This window comes from Pantherophis guttatus, chromosome 6 (genome assembly GCF_059756535.1).
Source record: "Pantherophis guttatus breed Tessera chromosome 6, ASM5975653v1, whole genome shotgun sequence".
Taxonomy (NCBI): Eukaryota; Metazoa; Chordata; class Lepidosauria; order Squamata; family Colubridae; genus Pantherophis; species Pantherophis guttatus.
This window is the reverse complement of record NC_142068.1, coordinates 72,564,062-72,589,962: the sequence shown is the minus strand read 5'-3', so window position 1 is coordinate 72,589,962 and position 25,901 is coordinate 72,564,062. Positions and strand designations below refer to the sequence as shown.

Below are 25,901 nucleotides of genomic sequence, written 5' to 3'. Positions count from 1 at the left end.
TTTTTTGTTCCAGACTCATCTTAATGTGAACAAAGGTACCTAATTTTTTTTCCTCTTTATGTAAGTATCAACATGAGTTTATATGAGTATTTCTAATACAAACCCTAAATAATTAAGCTTCTCTGGGACAAAATAGGAAAGTTACCCTAAGCGTTTGAACAGCTGAAATATAATTTATCTTTATTACAGAGAGTATCAAAGTATAAAATAGGAGTGAGATGGAAATAGGGATCTGTTTTCCCTAGAATTGGGGCATTGTAATATCATTCATTTTTATTTAATGAACAGTTCAAATAGAAGCAGCCTACTTCTAAAGCATTTGGGTTGAGTACATTTTCACTTCAGCATATGCTCACTTAAATAATGAATTTTATTGAAAGATCAATTCATGCTGAAAGAAGTCTTTTACCTTCCAGATAATCCTGACATACAACTGTCAAGCAACAGGGCTAACAATCAAGATTGGCGAGGGATGTAATTTAGCAACAATTCAAGAACCACACACTTCCCGTCTCTGCTATAATGTAAGCTAGCCTTTGTAGGTTATCACTAATGTTAACATATTTAAGAATTTCTTTTGCAAATGCATTAAAACATTTGACTTCCAGCAATCAAAATGTCAGATTTTTAAGCAAGTGATGCACTGCCAACATTTTAAAGAAATGTTTCAGTCCTTTATTATTTCAAAGCTTTCGATATACAAAGAGCTCTCTGATTTCAGTCAATGGCTTTGACTATTACATCCCACAAAAAACTGTTTATATGCACGAGGCCTTCAATTACATGTCAAAATATGCTGTCTCTTTCTGTACTAAATCTCAAGGACTAGTGAAAGAACTGTATAAGTGCTTCTTTGATTTAATGTATAATTTATTGTGATTTTCATTTCTTACAAGCTACTCATGTTGCATTAACAAAAACTCAATAGCTCAACTATTACTAGGGAAAGTATTGGTGTTGTTTCACACACCAATCCCTCACCCACACTGGGTTTATATTGTGAGAAGATTGGGCATGTATATTTCACTACTCGTTTAACAGTAATATATATAATTATAAAATAATATAAATAATATATTCTATATACAAGACACACTCACACCTGACCCATCACAAGATTTACTGACCCGGGGTGAAATCCAGCAGGTTCTGACAGATCCTGGAGAACCGGTAGCGGAAATTTTGAGTAGTTCAGAGAACCAGCAAATACCATCTCTGGCTGGCCCCAGAGTGGGGGAGATTTTGCAATATCCTTCCCCCAGGAGTGGGGAGGGAATGGGGATTTTGCAGTATCCTTCCCCTGGAGTGGGGTGGGAATGGAGATTTTGCAGTATCCTTCCCCTGCCATGCCCACCAAGCCACACCACACCACGCCCACCAAGCCACACCCACAGAACCAGTAGTAAAAAAATTTGGATTTCACCACTGTACTGACCACACGAAGCCCTTATCCACAGATGAAGATGGACACTGATGTCCCCTAACCTCTGCTGGAGATCTTACTTAGCCTGGCAGCAAAACATTCAGAAATCAACCCAACAGTTCGGAGAATGAACCTTCACCCTCATCCTAAACCAGAGCTACAGATATTCGCCACTATTGCAAATATATTATTTTGCAGGAAAGCCTTGTCTGTGCCCTAAATGATGAAACAATCAAATTAAAAAAAAAAAAAAAAAGCATGGCCTACAAGCCTTCCTCTACCATTTTTCATGGACCCTCATCTTCCAGCTTTCTAATATAGGTGGTACTCAACTTAACAACCACAACTGAGACCAAAACGTCCATTGCTAAGCAAAACCTTTGTTCAATGAATTTTGCCCTGTTTTACGGCTCTTTATTGTCGCAGTTGTTAAGCGAATCATTGCAGTTGTTAAGTTAGTAACATGGCTGCCCAGAAAATCTGGCCCATTGACTTTGCCTGTCAGAACTTCACAAAAGGGAATCACATGACCCCCACGGCAACCGTCATAAACCAATTGCCGAGCATCCAAATTTTGATCATGTGGCCATGAGGATGCTACAATGGTCGTAACCAGTGGTGGGTTGCTCCCGGTTTGCCCTGGTTCGGGCAAACCGGTAGTGGCGGTGGCAGGAGACTCCGCCCACCCACCCACACATCATCAAAAACACTCTGTGCATGCACAGAAGCGCTGCGTGCTACTGATAGTGAACCGGTAGCACAGGGATTTGAATCCCACTACTGGTCATAGTGTGTAAAAAATGGTCATAGGACACTTTTTCAGTGCCATGATAACTTTGAACAGTCATTAAAGGGATGGTGGTAAGTCGAGAACTATCTGTATATGGAAAAGAGAGTTTCTCTGTGCAGTCACAGCTTTGGAGACTTCTTAATCCCTGCTGTTGCATAAGAAAGCTACAGTATTAGAAAAAAAAAAGCCCCAGGAGATTGGAGAGCTAAATCCAGATTCCCTTTCATAGGATTCAGTTCCCTGTGACAATTCGTTTGAAGTTTTAATGCCTAGACTGAACCAGAGAACTTATTGCTCGGGTGATAATTGGACTCTTAACTCCCATTTGTTCTGTTCCCAACCAGAATGAACTGTATCAACTGTAAGAACTACAGCATGGAGCCAACTAAAGTCATATACGGCAGGAATCCAGATGGAGAACTCCTCTTCTTCATAGTAGCTACAAATGTGCCCATCCTCACAGATTGCAGTCTGGATTTAGAACAGTTCCGTGCTAATGTTCTGCTCGTCTTTTCCCTTCTGTAGTCCTCTATCTTCCTATATCAATTATTTCAGGCCAGAGAAAAACTTGAGGGAAGATTTACAATTTATTGTAAAAAATTTTTTGCAGAGTTTGGTATCTATCCGGATCGACTATGTGCCAGAGGTGGTATTTAGCAGGTTCTGACCAGTTCTGAAGAACCGGTAGTGGGAATTTTGAGTAGTTCGGAGAACCGGTAAATGCCACCTCTGACTGGCCCCGCCCCATCTATTCTCTGCCTCCCGAGTCCCAGCTGATCAGGAGAAAATGGGGATTTTGCAGTATCCTTCCCTTGGAGTGGGGTGGGAAGGGAGATTTTACAGTATCCCTCCCCTGCCACGCCCACCAAGCCACACCCACAGAACCGGTAGTAAAAAAATTTGAATCCCACCACTGCTATGTGCATGACAGAAAAGTGTGCATATCATCCACAAATAGTTTCTGCTCATAGGATAGGAGGTATTCAAAACTTTGTGGTTTTCTTGAGTAGAAATTTGCTTCTGTAATGCTGACTCCCAGGCAATGAAGTAGATGTGTGAGTACCAAATGCTATGTAGAAGTATCCCTACAAGAATGTTTAATGTGTTCATGTAAATATCTGCAAAGTAAATATTGTCATACAAACATGCCCTTCAGTTTTAATCAGTACTATGCAAACTTGCAAATTCCAAAGTAATTCTATTGTCACCTTGTATTATATCACAAGGAATTAAAAGCAAAACAATCCATTTCCCAATATGCTGTTTTTCAAATGATTATCTACTCTGCTCAGATGGGTTAACAAGCAATCTAGCAAAAGAGAAGAGGTCTTCCGATATTCAGAGAGACATTTTGTAATCATGGAAAAGTTACAGAAAATCTCAATATATCTGGCCTTCTAGATGCAAAGCTATGGACAGTGATTGCGACACTGCAGTGATAAAATCCAATCCCCAATTAGATGTGTAATCTGTAAAATACACATGGAACAATTTTCTCTAACTCTTTAATGTCAATAGAAACAATTTCCCATTGCATTTGAACAAGGGAGAAAGTGCTTGCAGATGTATACCGTATTTTTCTGAGTATAAGACGTACCTTTTTCCCCAAAAAAAAAGAGGGTGAAAATCTGGGTGCGTCTTATACTCTGAATGTAGCCCCGCCCAGCTTCTCAAATGGAGGTTTCATTGGCTGAAAAAAGCATCAGAAATGAAGCTTCAGAAAAGAAATCCCCAAACAGACCTTCAGAGGCTTTTTTTTCTGAAGCTCTGTTTCAGAGGCTTTCAGAGGCAGAAAAAAAAGCAAGGCACAGAGCTCACAACCAAGGAACCTGTTGCTAAAATTCACCTCTGGGAACAGCTGATTGGGGGAGGCCGATCCACCTGCCAATCAGCTTTTTTCTTATTTTCTTCCCCAAAAACTAAGGTGCGTCTTATACTCCAGTGCGTCTTATACTCCAAAAAATATGGTAAGCTCTGTTGCCCTTAACAAAATTATAAATAAGATATATAGTACTCAAGAAAAAACAGTCAGCAGCAACAATTAACCAAGATACAACCTCAGCCATACATTTAAGACCCTGGGAAAATTAAAAAATTAAATTAAATTAAATAATTAAATTAAATTAAATTAAATTAAATTAAATTAAATTAAATTAAATTAAATTAAATTAAATTAAATTAAATTAAATTAAATTAAATTAAATTAAATTAAATTACAATGCATTTGATTTTCCTCATTTGATTTTCTATTAGCAGTAACATACCATGTCAATCAGGAGAGATTTGATGAAACCCAAATTTGGCAAGATATCAGATTTGCCTTGGCTTTCTTTCCCCTCTTCTTCCTCCCTGCCATGTTACCTTTTCAAATGTGTCAACAGAAATAACAAGGAAAAGGTAACAGTAACAGTAACACAGTTGGAAGGGACCTTGGAGGTCATCTAGTCCAACCTCCCTGCTCCGCAGGAGACCGCTCCATGCTTTCCATGAAATTAAGCAAACGGCAGTGCTCATAATAGTAAAAAAAAAAAAAGTGTTACAACATGGAGAAGCAGGCAATATCATTTCCAGGGGGCCGCTAAACTTGAAACAAAGAATGACTCCAGTTTTCCAGACTTAAAGTGCAGAAAAGAAAATGTCTTTACCAGATTAGGAGGAAAGTTTGGAAACTAATTATTTCAGTTAATTGTTTCAGTGGTTAGGCTTTTTAAAATTGCAACATATTTTTTCAAATGACTTTTGGGGGAGATGTGACAAACTGAAGATGGCTCTGCAAAAGTACAGAAGGCAACTGCAGCAAAGATCAAGGAAACAGTGAACAGACTGGTTCTTTGGAACCTCTCCCGATAACAAGAAGCCAGGAGATAACCCTATGTGTGCTAGACAGCTGCTCCTCATGAGGAGGCAACAGGAAAGTGTTTTTCTACGGGTTTGAATGCCAGGACATGACAAAATTAGTCATCTTACTTGCAACCATGACAGACACTTATAAAGTGCACAAACCTCCCTTTTTAATTAGTTTTAGACATTATTCATTAATTATTTTTAAGGTGTTACAGATCTTTGGAATGATAAGTTGAAAAACATCGAATGAGTCTGCTTTCAATCTTTAATGAAAGAAAATTTTAATCATAAGCTTAAACAGCAAAAAGGAAAATAAGATTTTGATCTTAGAAAATTATGGGTCTAGATAAAATTAGAATATTGAAATTTTTACATATCTACAAAAGGAGTTTGGAATTAATTATAAGGAACAAACAGCTTCTTGTGAGAAATAGATTCTGATTTTTACAAGAGAAAACAAAGATAAGTAATTTCATGATTTCAAAAATAATTGCAAGCATTATAACAATAAAAATACTGAAAGAGGCTTTTGAAGAATGGAATCAGAAAATAGTAGCCACAATATCAACAGCAAAGTTTCTATCTTATACAACAATGTCAGTAATGATATCTGCTTCTATGGAAAATCTATGTCCAAAAGAAATGACAGATTTAGAATAAATTTTATCTGACAAGACAGATAGAGATGCTATCAAAAGTGATAGCTGAACTATCACTTAAGTTGAATATGTTCAACCGATAAGAGAATGATTTAGAAAAGGAATTTCACTGGATTCTAAAAAAGGAACTGACAGATGTTTTAAAATTTAAAAGAGAAATACAAAGGACAACCCGAGAGACTGATTTGGATTTTTTTTTTCTTCCTATTGAATTTACAAAAAGTGCACATTAAAGATTGGAAGAATTTTATGCAATGGAAGAAAGAAGAAATGAAGATAAATAAAACCCTTTGACAATATTTGAACAAACTAAAGATTAAAACTGTTAGAAATAAATGTTTGAGAGCATGACATAAGAGGAAGGAATATAAGGTTGGTTTATTTGATCGAGGTCAAAGGAAAGTATGTTGTTACTTCTATTAGACCCTTATGGATTTTCTGCTGATACCAGGACTGGAAAGATATTTTATGAATTTGTCTACAGATAGAGCTGGGAATTGGATGAAATAATAGATGTTTATAACCTTAGACAGCTTGAAGAATCACTAAATGTGTTTAGTTTCGATTGTATTAGATTTTACTGTTACAGTATATTTAAAGAATAAAAAGCATTTTTGTCAAAATTTTGTCAAACTTTAAAAATATTAAATAAATCAAATACAATTTAAACAGCCTGGGTAATCAAAGAGATTGGGCACTTGACCATGGTCTTCAATAAGGAAGCATTCCCTAACTTGATGTATTTTGGCCATTATAATTCTCAAAAATAAATTAATTACCAAATAAAAATTTCACCTGATATTTCAGCTGTTAAAACAATGCCTCACTAAATGCAGCTCTCTTTGGAAAAAGTGAAAAAACAATAAAGGTTTCTAGTTCTAAATGATGAAATGGCACACTGATCCTCATTAAGAAAATATGACACCCACACATCTGATAGCTGTTAACCCAGCACATGGCTGGCCATATTAAAATGCTGCCTGGTCTCCTCATAATGACCTTTGTGGATAGTTTAATTAAAAATAATGATTGCAGAAAGATGAGCTTATTCAACCAAAGGAGGCATGCATATAAAGAATATAACAGAGAACAATGTTTTGCATTAAGATTACAAAGGAAAATTTCCAATTGGCCCTGAGCTTCAACTCTTCCTTTGGTATTTAACTAAGCAAAGATTGAGATAGCTTCATAAAGAAGCACAGGCCTGAAAAATTATTCTATTTTGCTAGAAGCCACAATTTATTAAAATGTAAAAAAAAAAAAATCAACCAGTTTAGTATAAATATAAAATATACTGCTTTTAAAACACAATTGAGAATTCCTAAGAAATCATATTTGGTTAAATGCACCTAAACTTTCTGGGTTCTTCACGATAGGGTAAGGTGTTGACTCTGTTTTCCCCAACTTTGGGTCTCTAAATCAGTGGTGGAATTCAATTTTTTTTTACTACAGGTTCTGTGGGCGTGGCTTGGTGGGGTGGCAAGAAAAGGATACTGCAAAATCTCCATTCCCGCCCCACTCCAGGAGAAGGATGCTGCAAAATCCCCATTCCCTCCCCACTCCTGGGGGGAGGATACTGCAAAATCTTCATTCCCATCCCACTCCAGGGGAAGGATATTGCAAAATCTCTATTCCCACCCCACTCTGGGGCCAGCCAGAGATGGTATTTGCTGGTTCTCCGAAGTACTTAAAATTTCCGCTACTGGTTCTCCAGAACCTGTCAGAACCTGCTGAATTTCACTCCTGCTCTAAATGCATTAGGACCATATCTCCCAATTTTCCATCTAATTCTGAACGGTGGAATTCCAATTGAAAAGCACCAGATTGGAGGGAGCTGATCCATTCCATAATAACTTTGCTCTCTTACTCGTCACAAAAGCCTTCCTTTTATTCTCTTTTCTATCAGCCTCAGCAATTGAGTGGAATCCTGCTGTTCGGAGAGGACACAGAGAAGTAGTTTGATTCTTCCAAGCAGTCTGTAGTGGAAATTTACTCACCTCTCTCTGCCTCACACATACACACACACACTCACATTTACACACACATACCAAGCAACCGTTTACTCATTAAAACATGGTTGCTAAGTAACCTTCAGGTAATGCTCAGGTTCACAGGATATTACTGCACAGCGTATAAGATAATGCCTCGGGAAAGAAATGGATATTTAGAAATTAAAACCAATCATTCTGCAAGTCAAAAACTGGCTATACACTGAATTTCCAACTACTTGTCTTTCTTTTTTCTTTTTCTTTTACTGCAATGTGATACCATTGAGATGCAATTGCCATGCTTGGAAAGTTAAAACCAAGGGACTCATGATGCTCACTCATCTGCAAGATTTAATAAGGAGAACACCCCCTCCTTCGATATACCATTGCACCATGTCAACATGCCCAGCAATAAAGATGGGTGGAGATGAGGTTTTACTTCCTTGCATGCCAACGGAGACTGTTGCTATCATGCATGCCTCTTTAGTGGGTCAGAGGAAAAATGAGAAGAAATTTTGGAGATCAGGCAATGGAATTGGAGTTGGAGATTAAGTTTAGATAGGTCCTACATGAGGATCTGCTTTCAACAGCTCCTGAATGGCACTCACTAAAAGCAATGAACATCGTGTGGGGATGGGTTGTTAACAGGTATTGCAGAACAAAATGCAAAAAGTAAAATAAAATAAAAATAATAAAATAAAAAAGTAAAATAAAAAAATAAAATAAAATAGGTAAAGGTAAAGGTTCCCTTCGCACATATGTGCTAGTTGTTCCCAACTCTAGGAGGCGGTGCTCATTTCCATTTCAAAGCCAAAGAGCCAGCGCTGTCCAAAGACGTCTCCATGGTCATGAGTCCAGCATGACTCAATGCCAAAGGTTCACAGAATGCTGTTACCTTCCCACCAAAGGTGGGTTCTATTTTTCTATTTGTATTTTTTTACGTGCTTTCGAACTGCTAGGTTAGCAGAAGCTGGGACGAGTAATGGGAGCTCACCCCATTACGCAGCACTAGGGATTCGAACCGCTGAATTGCCGACCTTTCGATCGACAAGCTCAGTGTCTTAGCCATTGAGCCACCACATCCTATAAAATAAAATAAAATAAAATAAAATAAAATAAAATAAAATAAAATAAAATAAAATAAAATAAAATAAAATAAAATAAAATAAAATAAAATAAAATCTGTCCAATATGCAGGCACTATGCCACTTAACTGAACAGAACTGTAAAATTCCCAGAAATTAATTAAATTTTTCATGGTTTAATTCCATTATAATAAATAGGAAAAAATAGCCACAATGGCTAATTTAACTCCTGTTAGTTTCTATGGGTTTGAACTTTGATGTTTAAAGACTAGAGGTGAATCCAACCCACTACAGTATATTATTAATGCTTCTTTTGCTATTATTTATGTGCTATTAGAAAACACACCGTACACACACACCACATATAACTACTGGAAAAAGCATGCTGGAAACCAATTTACAACAAATTCATCCAAGCAAAGTTAGTCAGTTCTATTTTAAATAACCACAGAGAAAGATAAGAAGGATGATAAGGGAAAATATTGGAATTTATATACAGAGATTTTTTAAAAATGCAGCAGATATGCAACAGATATAAAAAAAAACCATGCAAAGTTTCAATCACACTGTTGTGGCCGCCATCTTGACTTTTTATTTATTTATTTTATTTATTCATTTGTATTCAGCCTTTATTATTTTAACAAATAACTCAAGGGGCAAACATATCCAACACACCTTACTCCTCTTATCTTCCTCATAACAACAACCCTGTTGAGGTGAGTTGGACAGAGAAAGGTTAACTGGCCCAAAGTCACCCACTAAACTCACAGTCTCTTCTTTTCTAGCCTTAACCACTAGACCATATCCTGTGGGCACCCATGATAAAGTTTTAGTGCAAGCACCAAAGTAATTTTGGTGAAGACCACTCGGAGGCTTCAGCTGGTGCAGAATGCAGTAGTGATGGGAGTGTCCCAACATTCTCATGTTACACCCCTCCTGCGTGACCTGCATTGGCTACCGGTTGCCCTCCAGGTGAGATTCAAGGTGCTGGTTATTACCTATAAAGCCCTACATGGCCTAGGCCCGGGGTACCTGATGGACCATCTGTGGCCAGCGACAGCTCCCCATCGCCCGGTGCGTTCCCACAGAGAGGGCCTCCTTGGAGTGCCGTCAGCCAGGCAGTGTCATCTGGCGACTCCTAGGGAATGGGCTTTCTCTGTGGATGCACCTATCTTATGGAATCAACTCCTCCTGGAGCTCCAGGTGGCCCCTGACCTGCACTCTTTCCGCCGTGACCTTAAGACATGGTTATTCCGCCAGACCGGATTGGACTGAAGGGGTTTTTAAGGGGAATTTTAATGGTTTTTAACACTTAATATTGATTTTATCTGTTTTTATTGCTGTGAGCCGCCCTGAGTCCTTCTGGAGAGAGGGCGGCATATAAGCTAAATAAATAAATAAATAAATAAATAAATAAATAAATAAATAAATAAATAAATAAATAAATAAATAAATAAATTTATCAAATCTCTCCCTCTTTCTCTCTCTTCCCCCCTCTCCCTCGCTCGCTTCCCCTCTCTCTCCCTCCATCCCCCTCCCACCTCTCTCTTCCTCTCCTTCTTCCTCCCTCTCTCTCCCCCTCTCCCTCCCTCTCCCTCTCCTCTCTCCCTCTCTACCACTGAATGCATAAATTAGGGTGTGTCAAATTTTTCAAATTTCAATTTCCAAACATTAGAGGTGCTCAAAAGTTGTGACACACCTTTGGGATTGTAAAGATATTTTGGTTACTTTAATATAATTTAGATGTGATTGGTAAGTAACTACATAAATATCATAACTTTTTAACATTTTGTTTGTTTCATTACATACAAAGGCCTGAACCAGTGGTGGGTTGTCCCAGGTTCGGACCAGTTCTATAGAACTGGTAGTAAAACTGGCAGGAGGCTCCGGCCACTGACCCTGACGTCATCAGAAGCGATCTGCGCATGCGCAGAAGCAAGGCGCGTGCACAGAAACAAGGCGTGTGTGCAGAAGCAAGGCACATGCGCGCGTGAAGCAAGCGCGTGCATGTGATCCCGTTGCGAACCGGTAGTAAAGGTAAGTAGAACCCACTCCTGACCTGAACCCTATATACAGGAAAATATTTTAATTAAACATTCAATCCTTGAATCAAAAGAAAAAAAAAGTTAACAGAACTAAAAAGAGAATAGTTTCTTTTTTAAAAAAAAACCACCATGTTTGATACTAGGATGATTGTAGTTTTCAACGGAAACTGTACTGGACAGAACAAAGTACTTAGCTGAAAATGGGCTTTTATAAAATCTTATTTTGGATAGCATCAACAAGCACTCAAAGCAAACCTAGATCCTAACAGCTAGCTTCTTTGTGGCTAGGATGAGATGAACTCATCTGAGTCACACAGGCCTGGTTCAGAGCTTAAATGAAGCTGCACAGTCTATATATGTACTGAAAAATAAACAAGCCCCAGCGATGGTAAGGTGAGGCAGGGGTGAAAGCTGAGCTGACAGTTACTGTGTCAGTAGAGAGGAATCACTGAGGAGATGGAAATGAGTTCTCGGCTGAGATTCAGCAAGGTATTAAAACAAGCTGAAGGAAGGGTCTTGTGAAAAGGTCTCATTAAAGTAAAGCTGCCAACTTTCATTTGCCACAAACGACAGTTGTCCTGCTGGGCTTAAAACTGTGTAGCGACACTATTGTCGGCCTCAAAGGTGGGAGAACCACAGAAGGACAAATGCAATAGGTTTTCACATAAGCTTGTCTCCTTTTGATACAGCCTCTAAATGTCAATAGGCTAACAACTCCAAAAAAAAAAAAAGAAAAAAGAAAAAAAAAAGTGGAATCCATTATTTAAATCTATTTCAATCTGGTTTCAAGCCTAGGCGCATTTTTGTGTGGGCTGATGAACTGCACTAGCAAAATTTAATTGGGGAAGAATATATTTGTTAGGTCTGCCGCATCTTCCATTATTCTAAGTCAGAAGACAAGCAGTGATCAACCAGGCCATCGCGTGGCCGAATGCCCAGTCCCTACTACACAGGCTAAGGCTGGGAGCCCTGGACAGGCAGTGAAAGTACCCCGGAAAACTCCCAAGAAGTCCAGGGTGGCGCATCAGGCAGTGGAGGTCCCAGAGTCACCTGCAGTAGGAGGGGAAGAGACAATGGCTGGGGACTACCAACTGGACACTTACAACAGTGAGGACAACGGGGCCTCACTTGATAGATCACAAAGATGGTGCTGGAAGATACTTGTTCAAACACTTCTCCATGTCATCCTTTATCAAATTATACTGTTCTAATCAGGGGTGAAATCTACTTACCTTCCTTACCGGTTCGGAAATGCACGCGCCATGCACTCAGACCCTCTACGCATGTGAAAAATCTTCTGCGCATGCGCAGAGGGTTAAAAACACATTACTTCCTGGTTAAAACAAGGAAGTAATGACACCTGGGCGGGTGGGTCGAGCCTCGCGTCACAATTGCTACTGGATTGCCCGATCCAATCCAAACCGGGAACATTTCACCCCTGGTTCTAATGCTCCCTTAACAAGAAGTGGCTTGAAAGAAGGGCCAACAGTATGGCCCTTCTTGATGACTGGGGACATCAAACTGTGTATCTCATGTCTGACTTCAATTGTGGTCATTAGAGATCCAGAGGTGGATGAAGGTTAGCAAACTGACATTAAATCTGCATAAAATGGAATTGGCTGCAGTTCTCATAGCTTTATATAATACTTCATGAAAAACGAAGGTTTCTACTGATAGTTGTATATAAAATCTATGCAATTTAATTTTGGGGGTTTTTTTTACACACTGGAGTCCATGTACTCAAGAGAATATCAGAGACAGCACACGCTTTTTAGAATGCAGGGCTTAAAATGTCTGCAAACTACACCTTCAGGTTTTATAAACCTCTTGCCAATAAAGTTAACATATGCTGTCGTCTGCATACAAATTTGTAAAAGAGGATGTAGACAGTCATTAAGACAACAAAAAGGGAAATTTTAGCTTATGTGTTTAATCTCTCTTTTTTCCCCACAATGGTTGAACATAAGAATATTTTTTTGAAGTATTTCTTTTAAATAATTTGGGATCCCAATAAAAACTGGACTGGAAAACAGACAGTATTAGACACAAAATGTGATGTCTTGGTGTACAACAACTTAATCTATTTCTAATAGCTGTTTTAGCATATTAGAAAGTACACAATGTATGTTTTGGCAGACTTAATAAACTTGATCTGATTCTATGAGGATGTAGGTTAAAATCCAAGACAGGAATTTGAGAAAGCACCTACATACACCTGGTCAAGTGTAGGATATGACCTATAGACAAAAGGATTTTGGAAATGTATTCCCAATATTTCATGAAAATGTTAAAAGGCAAAATATAAATCTACTCAATTCTGTGATCAATGAATAACTAGTTAAAAATTACCAACATATTTTTGTGTGCCTTCTTGAACAAACAATAGACAAAAAAGCTAAGAGGAATTTATACAAGTGTACAATGCATATAGTGTACAAGTTTATATGAAAAGTACAATATTAGATAATGTATATTCAAGTTAACACATCAGCTGGAATCTTGACTACTATACTGTTTATAACATTATCACCTAAACTTACTACAGGTAGTCCTCAATTTACAACAGTTCACTTAGTGACCATTCAAAGTTACAATGGCACTGAAAAAAGGAATGTATGACCATCTTTCACACTTATGACCGTTGCAGCATCCCCATGGTCACGTGATTTACATTTGGATACTTGACAACTGATTCACATTTGCAATGGTTGCAGTGTCCCGGGGTCATGTGATCACCTTTTGTGACTTTCTGACAAGCAAAGTCAATGGGGAAACTGGATTCGCTTAACAACAGTGTTACTAATTTAACAACTGCAGTGATTCACTTAACAAATGTGGCAAGAAAAGTCGTAAAATGGGGCAAATTCATTTAACAAATGTTTGACTTAGCAACATAAATTATGGGCTCAATTGTGGTCATAACTCGAGGACTACCTGCAGTTTCAGTGTACTTTCATTTCTTTAGTAAAGAAAAAACAACAAAAACAACAGCTAGCTTAGTCGGAATTGGTACCTTAATTTACCACTACTGATTATGATCAACAACAGGGCTCTAATATGTGTTACTATATTTTGAAAGTATAGGAAATGTAGAAATACAATAACACCACTTGCTTTTTCCCAAAACTTTGAAAACACAGTGACAGAATATAGTCCATTCTCTCAGATGCATCATATCTCAGAAATGGTTATACATGGGTACAGATTATTAAACCTATTTGAGGTTCTTGAGAGTGTCTCTTCTGTTAGAATATCTGACATAACTGCAATAACATTGTATTACACATCATGTACAAAAGAAGATTAAAGAAAATTCATGAAGATACAGTTGTGACCTAGGCTTACTGAGTCATCACAAGTCAGAATTAATCCCAAATAAACCTATTTTATTGTAACAGCTGAGAATTACGTTCATTCCCAGCTGAGTCCCAGTTAGTTACAAAACAAGTCCTTCGGAAGAAGTCCTTCGGGATAATTACCAACCTTTATCTTCTTTGACACCCTGCCAAAGGCCTTACTTGGCAAAGGCCCATGAAGTTCAGAAACAAACAAGAGACGCTGACTGGAAACAGAGTTAGCAACATTGCTTTCCTGCAAAAAGGCCCAAGTGCCTTTGTTTCTCTTTTAAGCCTTATGGGAGGGGCCAATCATCTCCTGGCCTTACTCCTGAGTCATCCCTTTTGCTTTAGCTGCTCTTGCCTTCTGGCAGCTCTGCGCATGCATGCACTAGGAACAGGCTCCTCCTGTTCCTCTGCCTCTCTGCTGTCTCACTCTGGGGGCTCCGGAGTCCGTGCATCACTCCCAGATGGCCCTAGCCCCATCTCTGCCTCCAACGCAGAGCCCTCATCTGGGCCTTCCCCAGACTCCAGGACTGGCCCATGTTCCTCCCCAGCCTCCTCACTGTCCGATTCCGCTGCCAGCTCCGCAGGCTGCTGGCAGACCACAACAAATATCCAGGTACTGTACATCAATGATAACATTAAAATATTGTATTTTCCCCATTTTGATCCCTTACAGAGGAATAACAGTGATTTTAAAATTAATTATCCTTACACGGTGAGAACTATATTATTGTGGCCTGTCAGCTGCTGGCCGCTCCAGCAACCGAATCAGATGAGGAGGAGGCGTGGGAGTCAGGGTCAGCATCAAGGCAACCTGAAAGCTCTGAGGGGGAAGAGGGAATGGAGCTTTCAGTGAGAGAGAGGGGGGGGAGAGGGAGAGAGAGAGAGAGAGAGAGGCGGAGCCTGGGCTGTCGATCAACAGCCCCCAGGTCTGGATGTGTCTAATGAGGAAGAGGAAGAACAGCTGGGTCCAGTGCCTGACGCACAGATGCGCACAAGGCAGAGAAGAGAAGAGCAGTGAAAATCCGTGGGCCAATTCTTTGGAAGGAAGAGCCACCGCTGCTAGCAAAGCACCAAAGCACCACTGCTACCAAAGCAACAGCCTTGGTAGTACAGTGGTTTAAGGCACCCTGTTATTAAGCTGGTTATTAAGACCAGCTGCCTGCAATTACTGCAGGGTTCGAATCTCGCCAAGGCTCAAGGTTGACTCAGCCTTCCATCCTTTCTAAGGTAGGTAAATTGAGGACCCAGTTGTGGGGGCAATAAGCTGACTTTGTATAAGGATGAAGACTATTGCTGAGCACATTGTAAGCCGCCCTGAGTCTTCGGAGAAGGGCGGCATATAAATCAAATTAAAAAAAAAAACAAAAAACCACCCTAGCTCAGGGAATAAAAGGCGGGGGCAAAGATGAATAGATGTGGCAGACAACTATTCATCTCCCAGCTGGACTTGTTAGCCTGCGCTGAGAGAGAAACTTTTTGCCAGGGTTGCTGGCGCTCCTAATAAAGGAATCTTTGAATTAACTTCAGATGGTTTGTCGTGATTCGGGAGCTGGGTCAGAACATATACCAATCTCAATACTGCCCTTGAAATTTCTAGTCTTTTGACAGAGTGAGAAAGGACTCTGCCTTGTTTTTTATGTTGCAATATTACAAAGGATGTTACAAAGGGTGTTGTTTGGAAACTCAGAAAGTTAAGGTATATTCTAAAGAGGGTTACAAAAATTTAAGGGTAAGTAAATAAGGAAATAGTAGAGGATAGACCGCAAACCTCGAGCATTCTTCAAAATAAAACCGCTGCCTTGGGAATTGACTGCAAATGGGAAGAAAATCATCTCGGAAACAGAATCCTAGAAGACATCTCAGTAAAACTTTCATAATCTGCTGAGCTATTGTCAGGTCCCATGAGCTGGATTTGACCCAAACACCAATCTTTGAACTGTAAGAAGTGGGAATGTGGTGCCTTTAATCATTCAACTGGCATTAGATAGTCTTCAAAAGAACAAGTGAATCGTCTGTTCGGTATTTACTCTGTCCTTTAACCGTACAGCGAATATCTGCATAGAGGATGCAATCAGCTCAGTAACAGAATCATAAGGTAATTACTGTTTTCTTTTCACCAGCTCCAGATTAGGTTCTGTTCATTTCCATGACGCTCGATCTTTTGAAGCCCCAACTGTCCTTTTTATGCCTCTGGACTCTTAACTAAAACAAAGCTGGATCTTTTTATAATGCCAAGGTACGCGAGGGGTCTGCGTATGACTTTTGCTGCATCAAATCTTCCAGGTTTTACAGACAACAAGGTTTTATTTTTTTTCCCCAGCATCCCCAGCAACCTCAGAAATACAGAGAACTAATCAGCTAACATGATCTTAATACTCCTGGTCAGTTTCCAGTCAATTTCTCCACCCTGGCAAAAAGATCTCTCGGATTGATTTTCTCTGCTTATGTAACAGCCTGTATCAAATCCTTCCCTCAGCCCATATCGCAGCTCCAGGGATCAAGTGAACTATTAGACACACACACACACACACACACACACACACACACACACACACACACACGCTGCCCTTAGCTAGAAACATGTTATAAAGCCTGGCACCATGCTATTTTTTCCAGTACAGTAACACTATTTCCAAAGGCATTTCAATAAAAATCAAGGAGAGGGAATCTTCTTTGCTGTTAGCAGTGGAGTTTTTTTTTTTTTTCCTATTTTTGTTGCTGATTACTTTTGCGTTGGCTAGACAGAGATATGACACGTGTGTTACGGGGAAATGTATTGCTTAAGATACAAAGCTTGAAAGATATTTCAGAAAGGATGAGGGTGTGCATGTTGCATTTCTTAGTGCCTCCTTCAAAAAGGAGCCTCTTTGTCTGAGCTTTCACAATAGCCAGACAACTCCAAGACAATAGATGTTTGACTAAAAGAGTTGCTGAAAGCGGTGGGGAAAGATGCTTCAGAACAGGTATGTTTGAGCTGATTTAAATTCAAATGCATCCTTTTCCAGACTCGCATGTCCACCAACGGAACCTTAATGTTAGAAAGCTCTCAAGAGCATATTTGTGCTGCATACTGTATTTCTCATGTCCTGAATATAAAAAAACGAGGAAGTTTTATTCCTTCAGAAGTTGTGGTTAGCTGAAAAGGTGGAACATCACCTGAGCCCAATGTTTACAACTTTTCCTTTGGTCAACTGGAAAAAAAAATAACATGGCTGCCAGTGTTTCTCACCCATTTCCAGCATTTTGAGGCCAAAGAAAAGACAATCAAAAGTTGCGCTTCACACTAGTTTTGAAGAATTGTGAGGATGGTGCAATTGAAATCTGTGTCCTATATAAGCCTCCCTTATTGAGAGAGTGTATTTGTCAACCTTCTTACTTTTTACATGGACTATTTTAAACAACCCTGCAGCAAATCACAGAGAGACTTGTGATATGTAATGATTCTCCTCATTAGAATAAGTCCTAACTGCAGCACACCAGACCTAAACCAAGTTGGAATCATTTAAGAGTTGTTCCAGAATATTATGATGGTCTTGAACAATTTCAGAACATTTCCTGTCTGCCAGAAGTCAACTCTGTGCAATCAGGTAAGGTAAGGGAAAAAGCAAGCACGCATATACTTCACATAAATTCTCAGTTTTCAATTGTGTAACATACCTTCCATGACATACACCAGTGAGCCAACATCTCCTTCTTTGATGATGCAACTGTCTTTGCCATATTCCACTGGATACATACAATCCACAATTTCCTGGATCTGAGATAATTCCAGGTTCTTCATGAAGTCATTGTCAAGGATAGCTTCCTTTATTAGGTCCTTTGACCTAGAGAGAGAAAGTAAAGTTGTACTGTACAAGTTGGTTGTACCAATCAGCCTTCTTATAAAGATCACATAGGAATGAGAGATTTAAACTTTTTCACCAACCCCAAATCTAAACTTAGATTAGCAGGTTAAGGTATCATCCCACCTTGCTCTACTCATACCAAGATTATCTAAAGATAGCATTGTCCCCTCCCCTGCATTTGCTTCCCAAAATGGCTATGAGGATGACCCTATCCTGTCACCCAAGAATATAGGACAGTACAATAATTAACGACCTCATTAACTACCGTATTTCCCCAAAAATAAGACCCTGTCTTATATTTTTTTGAACCCTGAAATAAGTGCTTGGCCTTACTGCCATGCGCTCAAAAGCCCGATTGGGCATATTATCAGGGGATGTCTTATTTTGGGGAAAACAGGATATCTGTACAATTCAGAAAATATTAAATTGGCAATAATCTCACAAAGCCACCCAATTTCCTTTATGCAGAAGGTAAGGAGTAGATTATTAAATCAGCATAAGTCCTTAATAAGTGCTTGCTCTAACCAGCTGCAACCTGATATCCTTCACAAATGCTATTACAACAGTTATCATTGGAGCAGAGTTCCAAGAGCACGATAGAATAATAAGAAGGTTGAGTTAGTGACCAAGACCATTCAAGTCCTGGTCTTTTATATATATATGATGGACTTGGGATGATGCAACAGTCACAAAGTCTATGGGTCAAAATTATTCTGTGTCATGTAGACAGAGAGAAGCTTCAAGCTTAATTAAAACCAGTAGTGCTATTCAGCTGGTTCTATCCAGTTCGGGCAAACCGGTAATGGCGGCTGTGGAAGGCTCCGCCCACCCATCCGGATGTCATCACATCCCGTTTTTGACGCTCTGAGCATACACAGAAGGTTGTGCGCATGCGCGGAGGTGGTACTTGCAAGCGAAGCAAGTGCACATGAGTGTGCACTCCAGTTTGCGAACCAGTAGTGAAGGTAAGTGAATACCATCCCTGATTAAAACACCTGTCTTCTAGTTGTAAACATTAAAACATAAAAGGGCAAAAGCATCATATAATGGAAGAGAAGATTGTTGGACATTTTTGGATTGTACAGCATGGACTTGTAATATTGTGTATATCAAAGAGGAGGTATCTGCCACCAGAGGCCCAGCAGGAGGAAACTGAACCCAAGAAAGAGATCCATTGAACAAAATGGCTAATGGAAAAGTCTATAGTTCTCAGACAGTGGGCTAGATGTCAGGGAGGATAGTTGACAAGGGTGTTGTAGTCCCACAAGCCTCGAAAAGAGTTGTTTTCCCTCTTCCTTAGGATAAAGCATTAGGAAGCCAGAAAGAAACCCCCAGAAAGAAACTGCCGAACCAAGAGAGGAAAACAGATAAAATGTAAAATGCTATGTTTGTAATTGCGTAGAATGGTATATGCATAGTTAGTGAAGCAAAATCTACTGTAAATACAAAATTGTGTGTGTATGTCTGGAAAATTCCCATCCCCTTTTCCCACGTTTGATGCAATTACAAAAGGCCTTTAATCATGCAGTTGCACCTATCATATTGACTTTTCCAGCTTCAGCCCATCTACCAGATGCTGTCCTTTATTGGGAAAAACTTAGTATTTTTCCCACCCACTATCCAGTATTCCATAGCAAAACAAATAAACAAACAAACAAACATGACTATCCAATTTTTGAATAAAATGTTAATCACCTGGCCCTTTTTGCTATAACAAATATTCATCTGAATTTAATAATTTAATTTAAAAAAAAAATAAGACCACTACATATTTTTATACTTTTTAAATTATTAAGTGGATTGGGTTTTTTTTTCAATTGTGTACTTCTAATTGTTCTGTAATTTGTGGATAACCTTTTCAAAAGTCTCCATGGTTCAGTACTTTTACAAAGCATGCAGGATCAGTTCTGTTGTTCTTCATAATGTCTTACAAATTTTTAATAAAGCACCATCAACTCTTAAGGATTATCTCCTTTTCTGAGCCAGTCAGGCACAAATATTAACAGTTCTGCGTTCATTTTCATTTGCATATTCGATTTCCCTCCAGAATGTCTATCAAATCTTATTTTATCCATCTGATAATACCCCATACATAAAGATTACAGACCGTAATTGTTTAAATACTATGTAAGGGATTTTAAGCAAACAAGCATCTGATATGTGAACTAAATTAATGTTCAAACATAAATATGAAAGGATGCGCTGGTCTGTTTGCAAAATGTTTACTATGGGATTCTTTTTTATATACAACAGCAAATAACCGTCTTAGCATTTCCACAGCAAATTAATATTGTCTGTGATAACAACATATCTTTGAACTATAAAATAAATGTGTCTTTTCCATGAAATGTGAAGAAGAGAACAGAATCCCCAAACTAAACAAACAATAAAATTGTTTTATTGCTTTAGAAATGGCATATTAAAAAAAAAGCCTACTATCCAGATTAACTTCCTGTCCAACCAGAAATTAAAACTAGTTTAATGTATTGTTCATGGCAAATCTTATCAAGCTCTGATTACCTTCTTCTTTCTCCATCAGCTATTAATTCTTCCCAAGAAACTGTCATCAGTGAAAAAATCTTAACAGCAACCAGCCCAAGTCTCCCTGCCCCAAGCAGAAACTGAGGAGGCCAGCTTTTAGAAATGCAGATTTGGTAATCCGTTCAGAAAGACTGGGTCAAGACAGAAACTCAGATGAGCAACAAACAAAAGGTTGACAAAATTAGCTCAGACAAACATCTAGGATTTGCATTTCCTCTTTTGCCTATAGAGCCAGCTATGACCCCTACATGACCTCTACATGACCCCCCCCATAGGAATCCAGAAGGTATAAAAACCGACCCTACTCTAAACTCTATTTTGTCAGCTGCCCAGAATCACATGTGGTGATTCTGCTTCATCAATAAAGAGAACCTCTCTTTCCAATAGCCTCCAGCCTCCATTTTATTTCCAGTGCCTTTCTCCTGGCTTGGAACTGAACCAGATGGATTTTCCTTCCAACATAACAAAACAGCCAGGCCTATATGGAAATCAATTGATTCCCCATGGTGATAAGTGGAAGCCATCTTTGATTTCCCCAAAACCACCCATTGGGAAAATCTACAAATGTTGCTGCCGGTTGCAGATGAAACTCAAGTAGCTTCTACATAAGTCCAACTAAGGAAAAACATCATTTACCAATTATACTAGCTGATTCTCCATTTAACACATTACTTTATGAGAAATCCCATTTCCTTACTACTCTCTTTCTTTCTCCTTTCTCTCTCTCTCTCTCTCTCTTGCACACACATAAAAACATGCAGAGAGGGAGACTACATCTCTGTGTTTTTCCACGTGTGCTTTGGTAAAACTCGGACTCAGTTAAAAGATAACATTCATTTGAACATGAAATCTTATTGTCTTTGTTATGTCACTCTCTGTGTAGTCGACAATACTTGTTTTGGGGTGGAATTTTATTTCCTTTTTATGACCCTGTAATCCCTTTGTTTGAGGTGGAGTAGGGGCAACTGAATGGAGTTGAGCATTTACTGACGGATGCCCTTCCTAACACCTACATGAAGTTCGCAGCAGATATTTTCTTTTTGCGCCCCGATAGAGAAACATCTGCCACTACCTAGGATTGAACTCTCAACCTTCCAGGTGGGAGGCGAGTGTCATCACCTCTAGGCCAACGCACTGCTCTCGCTTGTCTTTGGGTGGAATAATGAACAGTAAAGTATCTAATGTATATTATATTAGCTTCTGGATGGAGGGTTCCCAGTCCTTGTGAATGTGCAGCATATCTACCATTTCCTCATTTGTACATTTTCTCTGGGGAAAAATGAAAAGGTTAAAAATGATGGATAGGAGAATGTAATGGAGGATATAATTGCTCTTTGCATTCCTTATACAGGGTAGAGTGATTCTGTCCAACATATCAAGCACTGAAGCTTTCCTTCATGTCATTTGTCTGATAGTTTTCCAGAGTTTTCCAAAAACATAGACTGAAAATATGGATTCTTATGAACTTTTATAATAGCTACAGATTGCATGTAGCACTATTACTTTATATGTGTTGTATATATATATAAAGTGTTTTTCTATTGAGATACCTGGTCTACCCCAGCATGTGGGAGGGAGCAAACTTTCAAGATTTTGAGTTTATAGACTCACGAAAGCTTTCATTTGATGATGGTTTGTAGAAAACTGTACATAAAAGTCATAGAATTCCATTTTATATAATTAAAAGAATACCATGCTATTTTCTGACTGTCTCACAAACTTTAGCCATATTGTACAAAGTTTAATAATTCAAACAGCTTTTGTTTTCTAAATTTTAGTTCAGAAAAATGCCAAATCATATTTAATCTTAAATTTATCTTGACTTCATAAGTTTCTTCTTATGCTCCCTATTACTAGCAGGATTGTAAACAAATATTGACTCTTTTTCCATAAATAAATTTATTTTTTACTTTAATTTATTGGGTTTTTTTAATTTTTCCATAAATAAAAATCATAATAAGAGAAACTGTTTAATTGGGAATTTAAAACAACACAAAATAAATGTTGCAAACAAGTTCTAGAGTGATATTGTTACATACTCAAATAACACAAAACACTCTTCAAAATAAATATTTTCAGGAGATACTGAACAGAATAGCTTTGGTGAACCATCTGATAGTTTAAAAGGGAAATAACCCCAATTCTCTTTCTTATCTTTCTCCCTTATACAGAACAAAGCCTATCAAATCACACCATATATCAAATATTACAAAGGAACTATTTATGTGTGTATTAGTGTCTACAGCTAAAGTAAAAACTACGTTTTCAGAAATTTCTGCATAACATTTTTCACTTCAAATGTTGAAATGTATTATTTTCACCCTGCCTAAATATGTAGCTGATATAAATGCTTTGTACAATGCCTAGAATTATATCGTTTTTGGGTATGAACAGCCCAATAGTGCTCTAAATGAATCCCTTCATTGATTCTAAATCTTGGATTTCCTTCAAAACTCATAGCATCAAGGACCATTTGAAACTAATGCCTTGCAATATCTATATTAAATTTACAATGTTAGTATAGTGAACAGCAAATCCTTTCCTGCCCACATTCACTCAGCCATTCACCCAAGCCTGAATTACATGTAGGCAGAGAGCCTCAGAGACCTGATATCCATATCCTAGACTAGACGCCTGAGCAAACAGGAAGGAGACTTCAAATGCCTTCAAATGCTTCAAAAATAGGCACGTACACCAGGGATGAACCACAACTAACTTTTGAATAGAATGAATTTTTGGCATTTTTGCAATCCTGCCTTCCAGAAGGAGAAGACTGTGTGGAAAGGTTTTGCTGAAGCAAGATTTTCTCAGCTACAGCTTGTCCTCCTCAAAAACAAAAACAAAAAAAACCTTTGTTTTGAGGTAAAAGGGAAAGACCTCACTTTGGGAAGAGGCCAAAAAGAAGAACTACAAGTAGTCCTTGACTTACAACAGTTTGTTTAGTGACCATTTGAAGTTCCAATGGTAGGGGAAAATGTGACTTTTTCACACTTAAAAACCATTTCAGCACCTCCATGGTAACATAATCGAAATTCAGATGTTTGGCAACTAACTCATACTTATGATGGTCGCAGTGTCATGTGATGCGACCTTGTCACAAGCATAGTCAATGGGGAAGCCAGATTCACAACTCCAGTGATTCACTTAACTTAAAGTGGGACAAAACTCACTTAACGACTGACTCGGTTAGCAACAGAAATTTTGAACTCAATTGTAGTCGTAAGTGAAGGACTACCTGCACTGGAAGGAGGAGAGAGGGAGATTTTCGAAAAGTGCAGATAAATTGGAGATTGAAAATAGCCACATGGTTTGGGTGTATTAGTTTTCCCAAGAAATAGAGAGATAATAAACCAGAGCTCATAGGGGAATGAGCCCTAAGAAGAGCAAAGCTAGCTTATCTGGTAGTGAACATGACGAAAGATGTTGAATGGGAGCCAAAAATAATATTCAAACATCTGCTGGGCAAAGAGGAGATAGACATTCTGGGGCCACAGGGCCCAGTGTCTCTGGACTGGACATGAGAGAAGTGTCAGGTTTCCGAAAGATGCCCTAATTAATTCATGAGCCTCGAGCCAAATTTCAAAAGAAATCCAGGCATTTATTAGGAACAACATTTCGGCAATATCCTAGCGGAGTCAGATCTGACCTCATGTAAGTTATGGCTGAACTTTATCCCTGTTTCCCCCTTCCCCTCAATCTGTGTCATAAATCACATTCTCCAATGAGGTGCTCCAGCAAGCTGTAGAATTGCGCACCTCACAAGCCTGCTGTGGTAATCTGAGCTCTGACTCTGGCTGAAGGTATGCATGGAATGTTCTTCCCCCTTTCCGTCCATGGCAATTCGATAACAGACACGGAAGTGCTTTGCGAGTTGACAAGAAGATGCCAAACTTTGGCCAGATTCTCCAGGACAGAGGCAAACCTTGGCAACTTTATGCCTAGCGGACTTCAACTCCCAGAATTCCTTCGCTGGACGGGGAATTCTAGGAGTTGAAGTCCTCCAGGCTTAAAGTTGCCAAGGTTGGAGAGTCCTGCTCTAGGAAGTAAACAAGGGCTAAGAGGAAATGTCTGTCTGTTTTGAAGGCTACAGCTGTAGAAGACATGGATTAGTTCGGGCCAGTTCAGAGGACAATGCCCTCTTGGAAGCCAAAGGTCAGGATTTGTGTTCAGATTCCTGTGTCAAAATATGCACATCTGTTTTATGGATTCTGATAGTTGAAAGGTATAAACTGTTTTGTAGAAAGTTAGCACCCATCCCTCTCCTAGAAGAATGAAAAAAAAATTTGAGAAATATTTTTTAAAAGGCAGGATAAAATATTTTCTCTAAAAGAGAAATAAAAATCTTAAGGAAGACAGAATCTCAGAACCCCAGTTCCCTGCCCCCAAGCAGATACTAAGCTGAGACCAGCTTTTAGAAATGCAGATTTGGTAATTCATTATTCCCTGCAGCAAGGTCTGAACAAAGGTAGGATTAGCCCTCAGCCATAATAGGAATTGCCCAACAAGCTCCTTCATTGCATCAGCCAAACCTCAACCAAGCTTAGCTCAGACAAACTCCTAGGATTTGTACCATTGGCACCATGAGAGTCTGACAACAGCCAATAGAATACATGTTCTTGCACAGGAACAGGAAGTTCAAGTGCAAAGCCCAAGAGAAGGTATAAAAAAAAACCCACTCTCAACTCCATGTGGTCAGCTGCCCAGAACCACCCATGTGGTTCTGCTTCATTAAAACATCTTTCTAATCAGCCTCCATGTTTCCAGTGTCTTCCTCCCGGCTTGGAATTTAACCAGATAGATATTTCTCCCAACAGTTTCCAGACATGTACCTCTCTATTTTGCATCAGAAGCATTATGGTCTTTAATGCTTTCTCAACTTTTGTAAGTTTTACATCATTGTAAGCAGGGGTGGGTTCTAAAATTTTTTACTACCGGTTCTGTGGGCATGGCCTATTTTGTGGGCGTGGCTTGATGGTCATGTGACAATTCTTTAGGATTTAGCAGAGGTACTGGTTTACCAGGCTTTTAACCGCTTGCAGAGCTGTACCAGTCTACTCATTTGTTTTTGGAGGCACTGGTCTACCCATTTATTTTTGCAGGCACCGGTCTACTCATTTGTTTTCTTTTAACACTGATCAGCTGTAGGGCGGCCCTTTGAAGCCCCACGGCAACAGTTTAAACAGGTTTTTTCCCTCTAGCCGATCAGCTGGGACTCAAGAGGCAGCAATAGATTGGGGGTGGGGCCAAATAAAAGGTAAGAATAATGCAAGGGGGGCAGGGGGCAGGAGAGCAGAACCGGTTCAGTGATGTCATATCGTCACTGCTACCGGCTCGGCG

General features: G+C 39.0%; 1 protein-coding gene across 2 annotated transcripts in view; it reads right to left on the bottom strand.

The window, feature by feature from the left end:
- PRKG1 (protein kinase cGMP-dependent 1) overlaps window positions 1–25,901 on the bottom strand; it is an 873,884-nt gene that overhangs the window by 654,970 nt on the left and 193,013 nt on the right. For both annotated transcript variants that reach the window (XM_034425955.3, XM_034425954.3), the window contains exon 2: window positions 17,836–18,002. In XM_034425955.3, the coding sequence (XP_034281846.1) occupies window positions 17,836–18,002 (167 nt within the window). The remainder of the gene's footprint in view (window positions 1–17,835; window positions 18,003–25,901) is intronic.